This window comes from Scatophagus argus, chromosome 19 (genome assembly GCF_020382885.2).
Source record: "Scatophagus argus isolate fScaArg1 chromosome 19, fScaArg1.pri, whole genome shotgun sequence".
Lineage (NCBI taxonomy): Eukaryota > Metazoa > Chordata > Actinopteri > Scatophagidae > Scatophagus > Scatophagus argus.
Window position 1 is genome coordinate 5,371,162 of NC_058511.1, and position 16,097 is coordinate 5,387,258.

General features: G+C 41.9%; 2 protein-coding genes across 9 annotated transcripts in view; one reads left to right on the top strand and one right to left on the bottom strand.

The window, feature by feature from the left end:
* Positions 1-5,308, bottom strand: part of lama2 (laminin, alpha 2) — a 152,818-nt gene extending 147,510 nt beyond the window's left edge. For 6 of the 8 annotated variants that reach the window (XM_046372366.1, XM_046372365.1, XM_046372361.1 and 3 more), the window contains exon 1: positions 5,129-5,307. In XM_046372366.1, coding sequence (XP_046228322.1) covers positions 5,129-5,195 — 67 coding nt within the window. In that variant the 5' untranslated portion in view covers positions 5,196-5,307. Of the gene's footprint in view, positions 1-3,027; positions 3,189-5,128 lie in introns of those variants that run through there. The other 2 variants (XM_046372362.1, XM_046372364.1) reach the window with 2 other exon arrangements.
* Positions 5,309-6,540: 1,232 nt separating this feature from the next.
* Positions 6,541-16,097, top strand: LOC124051070 (vesicular inhibitory amino acid transporter-like). The gene is made up of 8 exons (XM_046374118.1): positions 6,541-6,891; positions 6,976-7,576; positions 11,828-11,964; positions 12,216-12,342; positions 12,529-12,731; positions 13,841-14,078; positions 14,314-14,476; positions 15,407-16,097. Exons 1-8 carry the CDS (start codon positions 6,776-6,778, stop codon positions 15,724-15,726), a joined length of 1,905 nt encoding a protein of 634 aa, XP_046230074.1. The 5' UTR covers positions 6,541-6,775; the 3' UTR covers positions 15,727-16,097.

The following is a 16,097-nucleotide window of genomic DNA, read 5'->3' on the forward strand; positions in this document are numbered from 1 at the left end:
TGTAGTACACAGGACGTGACCTCAAAAAACTCTCATTTTTATTCTTGAAGCCCCTCAACATGCAGCCATGATGTTATCAGACACATGTACTTGAATTAATTTCCATTATTTTTCATTTTGCAAACACACAAGACTTATTCTAGGCAAAATGTGACCTAAAATAAGGAATGTATTTAAACCAGCTGGGAGTTGTACTCCCACCTAAAAAGTTTGTCATCCAACCTACAATTTTTATGTTCTTTCCTCGAAATCCACATCACCATCTTGCTTATTTTTTTTCAGGCACAGTAAACAGTCTGGGTGCAGAAGCTTGTGCAAACACACACCTTGCATGAACTCACATGCACACACACACACACACACACACTTACCAATTCATCAACTCATGCCCCACTTCTCTCTGTGTCTAAGCCCACAGTAGAATGGAGCTGGGCAGAGCAGCTATTGTGTCCCTGGTAGAATTAACTATTGATTTTCTCCTCAGCATTATCAATGTTGTTCTGACAACAAAACAGCTGGAAAGACTCACACATATGGGTGTACACATACATGCACAGGCCTACATCATCTGCGAGCTATGCTTTGTGTATGAAGCAGCACAGCCCCACAGGGAAAAGCACGAGTCAAATATTAACGTGCAACCGCAATAAGCATCCGCTAACAAACACACAAACAACAATACATGCAAATAATCAAGTATGCAAGAAAAACTGAACCAAATATTTTAAGCCTTGTCTCACACGCATGAGGCTTAAAATATTGTCTCAAAAAAAATTTGACTGTGTTTATGTACCACATGTTTGTGCAGCGCTGGTGCAACCAAAATGTAGCCTTTGAGAACATCCATAGGCCTCCATTATTCTCAAATTAACAGAGATATGTGGGTGTAATTACCATAAACAAATGTCACCACGGTCACATCAGTCATCTTGTTCTAGTCATATTGTCAATGCATACTTTTTGAAATCAGCAGGTATCACTGACACTGGCCCCACAGACACATGTTTAAAAAAAAAGCTGATTTAAAATGTCAGTGCAATCCCTCAAATCCCCTCTCTCTCTTTTCTTCTCCGTAGCCTGTCTTTCTTATTGACAGGAAGGATACACCACCGTTCCAACTTAGCACCTGGCTAATTTTAGCTCCCAAAGGACACCTCTAAAGTGCACAGACACACATATACAAACACCTGTTGAGGTCATGTGATCTGTGTCTTTGGCACAATGTCACTGATTAATGCTTAGCAGCCCTAGAGCCAACAGCAACTTCACAAACATGATAGTAAGATACACATTTCTGTACCTTTCTGTTCTATCATTCCTTTCTCTTCCCATAATTACAACCATTCAAATACACTGATGAAAACTCACTGTCCTTGTACTAAAAAGGTACAGCTAACAGGCAGACCACATGAGGGGTGGGCAATGTGGGGTACTGGGCGAGTCCACAATCTACTTCTCAGACGAACTGTAGGGACTGCAGTATTTAATATTGTCTTACTGCATGGAAATACATTAAAAATAAGACATAGTCATTTTCTTAAAGACAAAAGTAAGTAATTAAAGAGATTACAGATTAACAGGCAGTCATGTATCAGATTTAGTGGTGACTACACCGATTTACGAGTCACTTTGCAACCTGAGTTACACGTAGCAGGGGGCTATTTCAAGTGTGGTTACAGTTAAGAGTGCATTTCAAAACAGGGAAAAAAACAGCAGACAGAGCCCTGACCTCAACCCCATCCAACACCTTTGGGATGAACTGGAACAAAGATTGTGAGCCAGGCCTTTTGGTCCAACATCAGTCTGACCTCACAAATGCTCTACTGCATGAACAGGCAAAAACTCCACGAGAAACACTCCAAAATATGTAACGTTTATCTGCCTTTACTCGCGTATCCATAAAATGCATTCATTTGGACGTTTTGACAAACTACATATCAAATAGAATTATATCATAAAGCCAACTAGACTAAATCCTGGTGCATCCTGCTTTCTGAGGACACATTGATTATTGTCACTGAATTTGGTCCCAGGCTGAGAAAGTCTCTGAGCTTTCCCTCTGGTGTGTTTCATCAAATCCACTCAGCTAAGCTTGGCTGCATTCACATTAACATAGCAGACTCAACAGCAGATCAACATATTTTACAAACACCATGACATTGGGATGGATTCACCTCATAAAAATGTTGATTTTTCTGATGGGCAGAAAAAAAACCCACTCTGGATTCACATTGCATCCACTGCGACATCTCTGGTGAGTCCACATCACATTCAGCACAGCTTGGCTAAATCCACATTACCATAAACTTATTTAAACATCTGTAGTAGCTCTGAAGAGACCTTTTATCAGCAAATTAACTACTTTTTATAAGAAAAAAAATTCTTAGGATCAGGCTGCATCTTTGATTATGCCAAAGTCTAATAAACATCAACAGGGAAATCAATTGGTTTTCTCCCCTTTTCCTTATCCTTTGCTATCTTGAAGATGCAGTATGAAGCTTCTGTAGGATAGTCACAATACAAATAAGTCACATGGATTTGGGAAATAAAAATGTTGAGTTATCAGCTAGCTTACAAGCCTCGTCTAGATCCATTCCACACTGGTGTCTCTTGTGAGTTTACTTCATATCCATTCAGCCAGTCAGGCTGCTAACGTTCACATTAATACACAAATAAGTCCAACAAGTCAACTTTTCTGGCAACTTCTCAGAATTTTTAAAATCTTTCCCCAGTGACAGCCACACATTCTTGACATCTTTTATTGATAGAGATGTTGGGTTGTCTGTAGAGTCTCATGCACCACACTGACTCTGATATAAGTCTCTCTGATATAAGTCAAGAGTTCAAAACTTATGTTGGGAGAATAATCATATTGATGTACACTAGAAGAAACAAAGTCTTCATGGGAGCAAAGTAATTTATACTATCCAAGCCATGTTGCAGTTTGGTTTGTTCACTGCTTACCTTTACACTAGACTTTTCATCAACAAATGTGTTCAGACTGAGAAAATGGTCACAAAAACTTACATTTCCATTCAATTTTCCTTCCGTCTACCTGTTTCACCCATCCGTTCTCTATCACTGATGTCTCCTCCAATGCCTAGTAACTCTTGAACGCACCCTCCTTCCTCTCCCCTCTCTATGTCTGATTATCTCCTGGTGTCTCTCTGAGCTCTGTCGCTGATAGAGAGCATGCCTGGTTGACACACCTGGTAATGAGGCTCTTAATGCAGATGGCCTCTCCCGCCCTCTTCTACTCCCTTTTCACTCACACACACACACACACACATATAGAAATGCACACATCCTGACTGGCAGCCTCCCTCCTCCTCCTCCTCCTCCTCCCTCTGCAGGAGTTCCAGCTACTCCTGGGTTAAACAGTAGCTGGAGATGTTTTGAAGAGGATAAAAGAAAAATGCATGTTGAGCATTAGATTTGTCTCATCTTTCCAGCAACAGTCACCAACGACAAAAACCCTCACTCTGTACACAGACACACAGAGGCAAACAATCCCTAAACACACACAGCTCATTGATCATCTTCACGCAATTTGATTTCATCTTCAAAAAATGTCCATCTTTGTCATCAAGAGGGACAATTTGATTAATAATAAGAATCTATTTTGCGTCACTATTTTGACCCAGCTGTCAATCCTCATCTCTGCTGAGGGCTCCATTGCTCATTTTTCATTGTTGACTATGTCACGGCCCTAACACACCAAGCGCATTATTGATCTTTAAAATGGCTGGTTCACCTAAATGATAAAAAACACATATTTACATTTTCTCACAGCCCTAGTGGTATCCAGGCATGCAGACTGATGCAGTTTTCTTTGTCTGCAGTTTGAAAGGTTTGAAAGGTAGTGATGGTTAAAGAACTGAACATAATATTCAACATTCATCAAAATTCACCATCAATGTGTCTTTCCAGAAACAGCATCCCTGTAACTCTGGATAATCCCCAGAAAGTGCTACATGGGAACCCTTTCTTTGGTAGAAAACAGGTCTACAGAAACCCGTGAACAATGAAGTTTGAGCATTATCCAGAGAAACACTGGGAAAGATGTTTCCTCCCGGTTTCTGGAAAGACGTGTCACTGCTGATTTCATTTCACTTTCACTGTATTGAGCTGGAGACAAAAAAATAATGTTTTCGACATATATTTACGACGTGGGTGAACAGACCCTTTAAGACGTGTTCAGACTAATTAAACACCGAAACACCACAGAAACACTAAAGAAAACCTACTAAAACTTAATTAGCAATGGCAATTAGAACTTTACATCCAAAAACTGTCAAAGATTGGTATGGATAACTTATAGTTTATACAAACCGAATCTTCTAATCCATTGACGATTTTTAACAAAGGAACACAGCCACAGGGCCTATACAGCAGCATACATATCAGTGTGTGCGGGCTACTTTGCAAGGGTCTGAAAAGCTGAGACTCTCTCGGGGGTAGATATAATTTGTGAGACTAAATGATCCAGTGCACACAGGATAACCATAAGCTGATGGCTAAGCAGTAACTGCAAAGAGGCCACCCAGATGGCATCTGTTCGTGTGGTATTAGTGTACACTTCAGCTCTGTCAGGTTGAAGTTCAGCTGCCTAACTTGATTTATGGGCCTAAAAACAAAAAGAATAAATTCAACTACTGCAAGACCTCCTTTTCTATGATGACTCATAATGGTCCCCATTGGTTTCCAATCATGACTAACAAACAACGCAGCAGGCACCTCCAAAGTAACTTGACTGTGCCTCCTTTTTTGTCACCACGGCTGTTTCTGGCTCATTCACAAGTGTGTTTGTTTATAAATAGTCTTAGCACGGTAACTTTGCCGTCTTCTGTTAACGACAATGACACCAAAGTGCACAGTAAACTCAAAAAAATGAGATTTTAATGAGGTAACATAAACCGGTCAAGCTAGCTTAAGACTAACTAGCAAACAATCCAGCTAGCTACATTTTGACTGATTAGCTCATTAAGAGGAAAAAGCGACGGCCCCCGGTGACTGACAGGAGGCTGATTAGCGTGTTGTTCAGCGGCAAACGGCTCAGGTATCGCCGGGTATTGGCGTATCGATCAGTAGTCTTATCTATCAGTCTTTGGGGAGAGGGAAAACTCACCTCTCTGCTGGGCATGACAGCATCGCCATAGCAACGCGGCCAGAAGCACGAGCCGGAGTCGCCTCATTTCGTCCAATCTCGAGGTTTGATTATGGTAGCGCGCGCTCAGTGGCAGACGGCGCTGGCCTCTCGCGCGACTCAGCGTTGAATGTCAGAAGTTTTACAGAAGTTGCCCCCAAACTCTCTCCCTCTCTCTCCCTCCCTCTCTCCCTCTCTCCCCCTCTCTCCCTTTACTCCTCCTCCTCTTCCTTCCTTCTCTCCTCCTTCTCTCCAGGTTTACACTTGGGACAGAGGGAGGGAGAAACTGATGAGAAACACATGGAAAGTGTGGGGGCAAAAACTCAAACATGGTTGGTTATTCCACGGAAATGTTTTGTAAAATGTATGAATGACAGTAAAGTAGTATCGAAACATTTAACCACCTGATGTATTATAGTGTGGCCTAATGTTCAGCCTATTGTGTTACCAAGTACAGCTGTTATATAAAAAGTAAAAAGTAGGATAACATTTAAGTGTTTAAGTTGATATTTTTTGTTTGTTTGTTTTTTACTTCACATCCTTGGGCTTTGGGAGCATGTCAGCCACGAAAAATAGTAATCTGATTACTTTTCACACAAAAAAAAACATATAACGTGTGAACATGTCTTATTTATATCTAATAAAGCTCACATCAGTGATGCAGAGCTACAGCACTTTTGCAAACAAAAACTCCGGAGGCTACAAATGACGTGCGGCATCGGCACAGCTTTGACTACCTCAAACAAAGAAAATCTGTGGCGAAATTCAAAGGAGGGGAGCTGAAAATAACTAAACAGAGCACAGAAGACTTCGCAAGCGGAGAGAGCAGAACTGGACAGAAGTTTTGGGTCCACTTTTAGCGTATACAAAGTTCCACAACTGTTGCATGGCTCCTCCTGCTGCCCTGCACGTCTCACCGCACTCTGGGGCAAAACTGAAGCAGCCAGGTCTGAACATTTACAGCAAGTCAGCGCAGTCAGCAAACCCCAGCGGTGAGAAAGCTACACATATTTTATTTATCTGTGCAGAGGAGGTTTGCAATTAAACTTGCTGTGTTAAGATTTCAACAACAACTAGTCCCAGCCTAGTCAAGCGAGCATGAACTGATGAAGCCTCTTGGATGAGAGGTGAAACGTCTTCAAAGACAAATAACTAAGTCCAGTTGCATTCGATTGAATTTCCTTGAGATTCCAACAACAACAACACCAAAAGGCTTCTAAAAGTGAAACTATTGATTTTTACCGGAGTTACAGTTGCTAAATAATGACAATAATGAAAGGTCAAATTTTCATAAGAATATTGTTGTAATGTAATGTGAGGTTATATCACGTTTTATTTCAATTGTTTTATTACTAAGTTTGTCCCTCCATTACATCTACTGTGGCTGTTTACTTCTTCTCAGTTGAAAACACAGGTATATTATAATGTTACGGCTCACTACCTTGTCAGTCTCTTCTTGCACCTGTGCATGTGTGTAGCTATGCAAGTGTGTGTGTGGCAGACATTGTGAGTGTGTTTGAGTGAGAGTTTGTGTTTGAGTGTGTTCGCGTGTCCTATGTCAGTCAGTGTCAGCCCGTCCACACACTCAGACCTCCAGAGACGAGGCAGGGAGTCTGACTTTGCAAACACATGATGCTGAAGATGGGCTCTCATCACTGGGCTCGCAGCTCTGGGCAGCCCTGGACTGATGCTGGGTCTCTGTGGGGCTGGATAGTGTCGAGGCTACACCTGGACTGGACAACAAGGTGAGTCCTACTGCGAGATAAGTAACATGTGTGAGGGCACAGAAACCAGGATCTCAAATTCATTTGGGTGGTTTTGATCTGCAGGTTCTTCCAGGAGGATGAAGAGGTGCTGGTTCTGACTCACAGAGATGAGTTGAACAGAACCTATGGGGAGGACAACAGACTGCCTTCTGACACCATCACAGACACAAGTAATACCTGTTGTCATGACACCAGAAGAAACCAACCATCTCAAACAGCTTTAAAGGAGACCAAAGCTACTATTGTCTCCTCTGGATCCAGTACCATCACTGTTACTTCAGCTGTTTCCACTGCAGACTCCCTTAAGGTCAAAAACTCCAGAAGTCATGGCAAAGAGGGAAGATTCTCTGAGATGCAAGCTGACAAGATGGGAAGCAACAGTGAGGAGAACCCGAGTTTCAGCCAAAACTTTGGTGAAAAGAGAAAATCCTGTCGCCTGGCTGGGCTGCTTAGAGGGACACTTCTGGAAGATGGGGAAGAGAAAAAGGGAAGAGAGGAAACGGTGGAGGCGACTTCTCAGTTGTGTGCCTGCCCTGAAGAAGAGAGAGCAGGGACGAGCTGGGCTAATCCAGTTCAGAGCCCCGGTACCAGCACCACAGGTCTGCATCCTGCTGCCACCATCACCGCCTGGGAGGCTGGCTGGAACGTCACAAATGCCATACAGGTCAGAAATGTTTTCCATTCATCAGGATAGAGGAAAAATGACACTAGATCATAGATTTGGTCATGTTCACACTTAGGTTTAATGGACTATTACAAAGGTTTTTCATCGTTCAGGTGACTATATTATCATTTATGTGCTTATGAATACATTTTTCTACTTTCCACGCAACCAACTAGAACAGTAGGGATATCCCTCGTTCCCTTCCCTCTTCTTTCTTTGGTAAGACAGAAAACCACAAAGTGCTACCAACATATGTGGGTGAAAACATGTTAAGTCGCCTTAATCCTCTGCCACAGTATGAAGAATGACTTGGACAGTCAGAAAACCTGTTCACCATCCATGACAGTGAACTTTGTCACCCATATGTGCTCAGAGTTTTTTTAATAACTGCGCTGAAAGGCAGTTGTGAAGCTCAAACAATTTTGAGTCGGCTACTGAGGTGCGGTAGCCTGATAGCATCACTCTTCAGCACTTCGTTCCCCCTGTTCTCTCTGAAACTCTCTTCCTGCCTCCCCCACTCTTTTCAGCACTCTTGTAGAAGACAAATGCAAAATGTAAAAGCCAACCCCTACATTCAAAAAGCATTAAAATTGCACAATATTTAGCCCGCTCCCATTGTGTTTTAACACTACCAAACGTTGCTTTGTGGTCTGTGGATGCCTGTCAGGCACTCCTCAGTCTTTGTAATCAAATAATCCTTGAATCAAACCATTTAAAAATGAGACGTCCTTGCTGCAGTAATGTTAATAGCTTATTTGGTTTTAAATGTCAGGCAGTATTCAATTAATGTATTCATGTAAGTGTGTTACTTCACTGAATACATGCAGTACAACTGAACAGCATCGGTGGGTCAGTACAAAAAATTACAACATTAGGGCATCGTAATAGGATATGCATCCATATACAAGGTGCACACACACACACACACACACACCTCAGAAGTGGAGGTAAATTTACATCAGACAGTTTTGATGTAAACACACAGGTTTTTAATCAGCATTAGCACTGCTGTCAGTACATGGATGCATATACCAACACATATTTAGTAGATAAACAAATATTTTATGCGTTTGCTTTATTGATGTTGGTCCCTCTGTCTGGGTGCCAGAGAGTTCCAGTTTTCATTAGAGACCAGGTTTCTGTGCCAAACAAGGCCCAGAAATTCTGTCTCTGATGAATCATATGACTGAGGGAAAATTGCCCTTTCAAATCCATGATTTGTTACTTCTGCAACCTCGATACTTCCAGCTATATCTGAATTAATTTATCACCTAATCCACGCTCTAAGTGGTATAGATCTCATTTTACTGTTTATTACTGCAGCATGTTTGTTTTTTCAACTCTGCAGATACAGTACCAGATTTCTCTCACAACTGCTAATGTTTTAAATAATTTATCATTACATGCAACACACTGTAGTCAGCAACAATAACCAAATAGACTGCTCGGTGATCTCAGGATGGGATAAGTTGAGGTGGCCACTGCACAAAAGAGAATCTTTTGATTATTTACTTGCTTGAAGGCTTTAAAATCTCAGACAGTGATGGATAACCACACAGCAAAGATTAAAGACGCAGAACAATGATCTGACGTATCAGCTATCAGCTATAACAGCTATCAGTGCAATAATGGCAGATCCATTTGTAAAGGGGCTAACAGATGTCGTAATAATGGGAAAAAAAGAACAGCAGTTTTATCTCCCATCAAGGCTAAAAAAGAAAATATGTGTTTTCCGGTGGTGGTTTATTGATGCCAATATCACTGACTGTCTGCCAGATTAATAAAGTTTTTATTAGAGAGCAAGTTTGCTGCCAAAAATGCAAAAAACCAGCTCCAGCATTCAAGGCTACCGACTTGGGAATATTGTGAAATTCAGCTTTAATTCCAACCTGACTGCTAATGAGGCAGCTCCAGTTTGTGCGCCTTCATCACAGATTAGAGACGCAAACCTTCTGTTTCTGACTGACACTGAGAAAAACTGATATTAATTTAACTGCTTATGATTATCCGTTAAGTGGCAGTTTAACTGGGTCGAAAATTGAAATATCCAAGTCTTAAATAGGTTTTTTAATATCAAAACAGGGAAACAAGGAATGAAGAAACTGCAAGTTAGTGCATTAAAAGAGTAATACTTTGCAGTTTAGTCTTATCTTTAATGTAAGTTCTTTGGTGCATCATCTCCTTTATCATCATCATCAGCAGCAATATTATTATCATCTTCATTATCTGCAGCAGTGAATTGTTTGTGCTATCATTCCTGTTTAGATAATCTGTCAGTTGTTTTCTCAATTAATTGATTAATCATTTGGTCACTTAGCATAGTCATACCACAGTATTCTTAAAAAACAATATAAAAAACAGTCAAGGGGCACATAATTATAATAATTAATCTATGGTTTTTTCTTTTCATCCTTTGTCATTGATTTAGATCATGACGTAACGGAAAGCTAATATCTCAAGATGCTTCATAAACTCTAATAAAAAATGATGTTAAAATGACATTGGTGCATGACTTATGAGGTACAAATTGGACACATCCTTTTCAGAGTTTTCCCATCTGAGGAAAACTTGATTAAGGAGTAAAACATGTGCCACATTTTTTTTCCTTTAAAATGACACTTCTATTTATTTAAATGTCAAACCTGCCCCACTTTATCCCCTCATGGTGGGAAAAAGACATTTTTTGTGCATGGGACATGGTCTTGCATAAAATATCCTGCATAACCTGAAGGGCAGCAGTTGAAATCTTGCACCTGGGAACGTCCAGACAGGAGCAGCGAATGTGTTATATCTTTTTCAGTATAGGTCGCTGCTGCTTGGTGGCTGATATTGAGTTATGAAAAAAAAAAGGTGAGGTATGAAAAAGAGAGTCTGTGCTTGCTCAACATTCCTTGAATAAACAGATTTTAAAGATTTCCTGGGTGTCAGATGGGGCTGAAACGAGTAATCCTCTTCTCCACCCTCTTCAAACCCAATCAGGGACTGGTTTTCTTTCCTTATTGTACCTGGTTGTGATTGGGAGCCGCTTCAGGTGGTGCTCAGAGCAACCAATGAGGAATTAGCTGGCAAAAACACAGACGGAACGAGCAGTGGAGGGAGAGACGGGGGTGGGGGTGGGGAGAGAAATCAGATACTTGAGCGTCAGATTTCTCTCAGACTACTTTCATCCCCAGCAGCTCCGTTTGAACATCAAAGCTCAATCAGCATATGCCTAACAGACACCAGTTACAAAATGGTAACTTGAAAGAGAGAGAATGTGTGCTCGTCTGTTTATGCATCCACAATGCGTGTTTTTGCGTGGTGATGATGTGCTGTGATGTGTTTCTCTCCCGGTGAGCCTCCGTGTTGAAACATTCAAAACACAGCAGCTCCATCAAAGCAGCTCGTTGTCTCCTCTGATCTCCCTTCGTCCTCTTCCTCCTTCAACCTCCTCGCTCTGCAGCCGTGAGGTCGCGCTTCTCCTTCCTCCTTCTCTCCTCTATCCTCTTCTTTTCCGGCCTTCTTCCTCACCCACCTCCAGTCTCTCTCCGCCTTTCTACTCTCGCTGGCAGTCGACGTTTTCGTTTTCGCCTTGGTGACGGGCCAAAGCTCGGCACTCCTCTTCCTTCTGCTCCCGCTGGTCTCCCGCATCCTCGAACTCTCCAGGCATCAGGCCAAAACTCTCCTCTCGCCTCCTCATCTTCCAACCGTGAACAGTCTTCTCTTTTCTTTTTCTCTTCATTTCCTCTTCAACAGTCTTTCCTTTCTTTCCTTTTCTTGCAGCAACATTTTAGAACAACATTGTCATACAGCTGTGACAAACATGTACATTTTTTTGGATGATGCAAATCAAGAATAAGTGGAAAATACTGTACATATACAGAAAACTGCAAGGTAATGAGAAATTGCAGGCTTGTATACATTTAGGTATTTTAATGTGTGTATTTCTTTGTTGCACACTTTAAGAACCTGTGAAATCTGTAAAGCAAGTGACAAGTGATCCAGTGGTAATAATGGAAAATATCAAAAGAAATGTAAATCATGAGAGACACTTTTTTGCCTTTGCTTTGATAGACAGCGTAAAGACAGGAGACGCAGAACTCATCCGCGGTTTCGTGGACTGTGTCTCAGCCACTCGGCTAACAGCGCACAACACGAGAGACACGCTGGGCCAACTTTTTGATGGGGGTCTCGGTTTCTTCCCATTTCTTATCTTCCTCACAGATCCTACCCCTCCATGTTCTTTCTTTCCTTCCCTTTCTTCTCCCTCAGGGCATCTTTGTGTTGGGTTTGCCTTTTGCTCTGGTGCAGTCGGGTTATGTGGGTCTCGTTCTGCTGGTTCTGTCAGCCTGGGTCTGCAACCACACGGGGAGGATCCTGGTGGCTTGTCTCTATGAAGAGGAACAAAGGTGGGCTTATATCACTTATATTATGTCATACACAGAACAAGAGTGTGGTTCATTGTGGTTCGCTCGTTCTTGCGACAGTTCGTGGGGTTTAGTCAGCTTATATTCTGATTCAGATGAGTTCCCTTGGGCTAAGTATGATTTTGAGGGAGAACTTAACTTTTTGCAAATATGTTTGTAGTTCAGTGATGTGAAAAAATGTGCATATGTGTTGGACAGTTTATTTGGAGTATGAAAATGCTCATATTTTCCAGTGGAGGATCTGGCTCTGTATCAAAGGTTCGAGTCCGACAAAGCTACCAGGACATAGTGGAGGCCTGCTGCAAAGGACTGTGGCCTTACTGGCCTGGCCTGGGTGGATGGATGGTTAATGTAGCCCAGGTAACAGACATACACAGGCACATAAGTATAAACCAGCACACACATTCTTCATTCTGCAAATAAGTCCACACAAATCTATGAACTGAGGCATGAAACGGATGACTGCCTGAAGCTTGGTTCAAGCCGACTTGCATTGCATTGTTTCCCCATCATATGAAGTGAACACCTGTTTCTGTTGTTTTACAGGTCGTTGAACTGCTGATGACCTGTACCCTGTACCTGGTCGTTTCCACCAGCCTGTTGTCCGACAGCCTGTCAGGAATGACTGTTCCTAGATCAGCGTGTTCTCTGGTGTCTCTGGTGTTCCTGTTGCCCTGCCTGCTGCTGACTGATCTCAGACCAGTCTCCACCCTCAGCCTGCTCTGCTCTCTGGCTCACATACTGATCAGGTGATTCACGTTTGTTCTGACGGAGAAGCAAAAATGTGCATGTAGTCAGCTGATCAGTAAACTCAAAGTAAAGTCAAGACAACAGACCAGTTTATGTAATCTAGTCTCATTTTCACATTTGTAGTCATTTAGCGGTGGCACAATCTGCTGTTCCTGGTCGTTTGATTTATTTTCATGCCAGGTTTTCTGCAAGAGACGATGAAAATAGTTCAAGGTCTTGAAGTTCTGCGTCTCTGACTAAGTCATGTAAATACAGTTTATTTTCTAAAAATTCAAAATTTAAACTGAGAGAAAAATACTTACAGGATTTCTATCTAGTTTTCCTGAATCTCTTGCTGTTGCTTGGTTTAATTTGGAATCACCCTCAGAAACAGAAGCTCTTACTCAAATCTGTAAAGCCCACTGAGGCGCTGTGCTTTGTGATTTTTGGCTATATAAATAAAACTGACTTGACTTGAACTGAACCTCAATTTAAGGATGAATGGCAGTATATCTGGTTAGATTTAAGGGTGTTTCCAAATGAATGAACAGCTAAACATGCAGTAAATTAAATAAATCCAACACCAAATCCAACTGTAATTGCGGATTAAGGATTATGTGTCCTGTCTTATTCAGAAAAATATAACACTGCTGTCTTCTGAAAACCATGTATCACCAAAACGTCAGCCTTTGTGCCAAAACATTTTGCAGCTAACCCAATTTGTTTTTAAATGGTTTATCTGGCTTAAGGAGAAGGAGAATCTGTTCAGACCATGCAGGAACAACTAATCCTTCAGTTCATCTGCAATTTAAAAATCGCCAAATCTGAAGATGCATGGATTACTTTAGGTGATGAACGGAAAGTGTTCGATTAAAGTAATAAATTAAAATTTGCTGTCCCTTCATTCATTTCGGCTCTAATTTGTTATATATTATGAACTTCAGTCCCTTCATGTCTTATATTGTTTTCCTTGTCTTTCCTTGTCCCTGTCTCTTTGCCCAGATAAACAAATAAATAATGAGAAATGCAAGAACAAATGAAAGGATTACAATTAAGTTCATTTTAGATTCCAGTCAAACAGGACCATCTTTCCTCCTTTTCTCTTCCTCTGTCCTTCACCCTCCATCAGCCTGTTGGTCATGCTGTACTGTCTGAGCCGAGCCAGCAGCTGGTCCTGGTCCTCTCTGTCCCTGTCTGTGGACCCCGAGGACTTCCTCGTCTCTGTGGGCGTCATCATCTTCTCCTACACCTCGCAGATTTTCCTCCCTCCTCTAGAGGGCAGTATGGAGGACAGAGGGCAGTTCAATGCCATGCTGGGGTGGACTCATGGTGCCGCCTGCATCATGAAAACTATGTTCTCTTCACTGGTTAGTGACAATGTGGGACACAGCAAACTCTCAGTGACATTACTGAGTTGATAGGGCTTGAGATTGGTCTGGAAGAAACATAGAAACTAGTTTTGTCTTCTTACTGTTTCATGATTGATTTGTGGACAAATGGACGGAAACAACATTGTTCCTCTGACAACAGCAGGACCAGAAGGAACAGCCAAATGGAGTGATTGAGCGACTGATTGCTTTGATTGTCTCCTTCCTGCATTAGGCCGTGTTGACGTGGGGCTCAGAGACCAGCGAGGTCATCACAGACAACCTGCCCTCTGACCTTCGACCTCTCGTCAACCTGTGCCTGCTGGCCAAAGCTCTGCTGTCCTACCCTCTGCCCTTCTACTCTGCGGCAGAAATACTTCAAACCTGCCTGCTCGGAGGTGACACATCTATTTTTATATTTAAACCAACGACCTTGTCGGGTGCTCTAGAGGTCACCAGTAAGAAACTGTGGTTAGACTGGGAATCCCTGCAGGTGTTTCAGTGTGACAAAATGGTGAAACAAAGCCTTAGCATCCAGTTGACCCAGATCAACACCAACGTATACGCTGGCATCCGTTGTACCAAAATCATGATAAAAATAAATGGTAAAAGGTGATCAATACAGGTGACAACAGTTTAGGAAACGTGGGTTTTGATGAATTAAACAGTGACAGACAAAAATCAGCCTGAATATTAAGTTCGGAAGACTCACAATGTTTTCTCAGTTGGCTAACTTTATCAGTCACCTGAAGGAGAAACAGTTTGGTTGTTAAAGTACAGTGACAAATAACAAAAGAGGCATCAACAAGACAAGTCACAGCAGGTAACGTGAGAGAGCTGAGCATTCGAGGAAACTGTTGACTGTCAACACATTTGTCATCATGACTGAACTTTCTGTAATTATTGACTGTCAGCACTGATGAAGTCATCAGGTGACAATACTTTATTTTTTTCCCCTGCTCATTCTAATGTAGTTTTATCATTTATTTTTTCGCTGGATATTTCACTTTCAAACACTAAATGAAGAAAAAGAAGACTGGGCTCACTGAAAGCTCTGTTGTACTTTCCAGCATTTACTTAAAGCACAATTCTGTCAATTATCAGAGTAAATAATGTTACTTAACTGCTACTTGTACTACCTGATTAAAATGACATCATACTTCAAACAAAGAGTTGTGAGGATGATGACACCCCTACATAGATGCAACTAGAAAACAATGACTCAGAATGAGGCGACCTGTAAACAAAAGCTGCTTGCAGGGTCAAAACAAACTGCTGCCAAGAGCTCCGTGTACACTTTCATCCTTTGTGCTTCAAACCTTCTGCAGGTGCTGCTGTCTCATCGTGCTCCAAACATACAGGTGCAGGCGTGTCTCGTCCGGCCCTGTTGGTGCGCGGGGCTTTGCTGATGACATCGTACCTGCTGGCCCTGCTGGTCCCCAGGTTCTCCCTGCTGATGGGTTTGACAGGCAGTGTGACGGGGGCGGCCATGACACTCATACTGCCGTGCCTGTTTCACCTCAGACTGCAGTGGGGTCGCCTCACCGTGCGGGACCGGCTGATAGATGTGTGTATACTGAGTCTAGGGGTCATCTGTAGTGTATCTGGTGTGATTTGTTCAGTGAAAAGACTGCTGGAAGGACTGTAGGATGGATGGATGGATGGATAGGTAGCTCCATGGGCAGATCATGCAGGTGCAAGCTGTCCTCTGTAATATTTTTTGAATGAGAATACTGGATCGCTGCATGATAACTTCAGTCTAGAAGTCAAGAAGCAATAATCAATGATTCTATGTTAACAATAGATCAGATGAGTGTTTTCTCAAGTGAGTCAGTAGGAGTGACAAATCCACACAAACTCTGAAGGTCCCCTCAGCTCTGTTGAGTATTTTAGCATATTTCAGCTTCTTGTTTTGTCCCCAAATGTAATTGTTGTAATTGCACATGACAAAAATATGTTTTATCTCTAGAAATATTTTTTTTTCATAAAGGGAATCCAAATCCAAATCAATCTTCGTAT

Coding starts and splice junctions, on each gene's coding strand:
- LOC124051070 (XM_046374118.1), top strand. CDS start 6,776: ATGATGCTGAAGATGGGCTCTCATCACTGGGCTCGCAGCTCTGGGCAG. Junction 6,892..6,975: donor CACCTGGACTGGACAACAAG/GTGAGTCCTACT, acceptor TTTGATCTGCAG/GTTCTTCCAGGAGGATGAAG. Junction 14,079..14,313: donor AAACTATGTTCTCTTCACTG/GTTAGTGACAAT, acceptor TTCCTGCATTAG/GCCGTGTTGACGTGGGGCTC.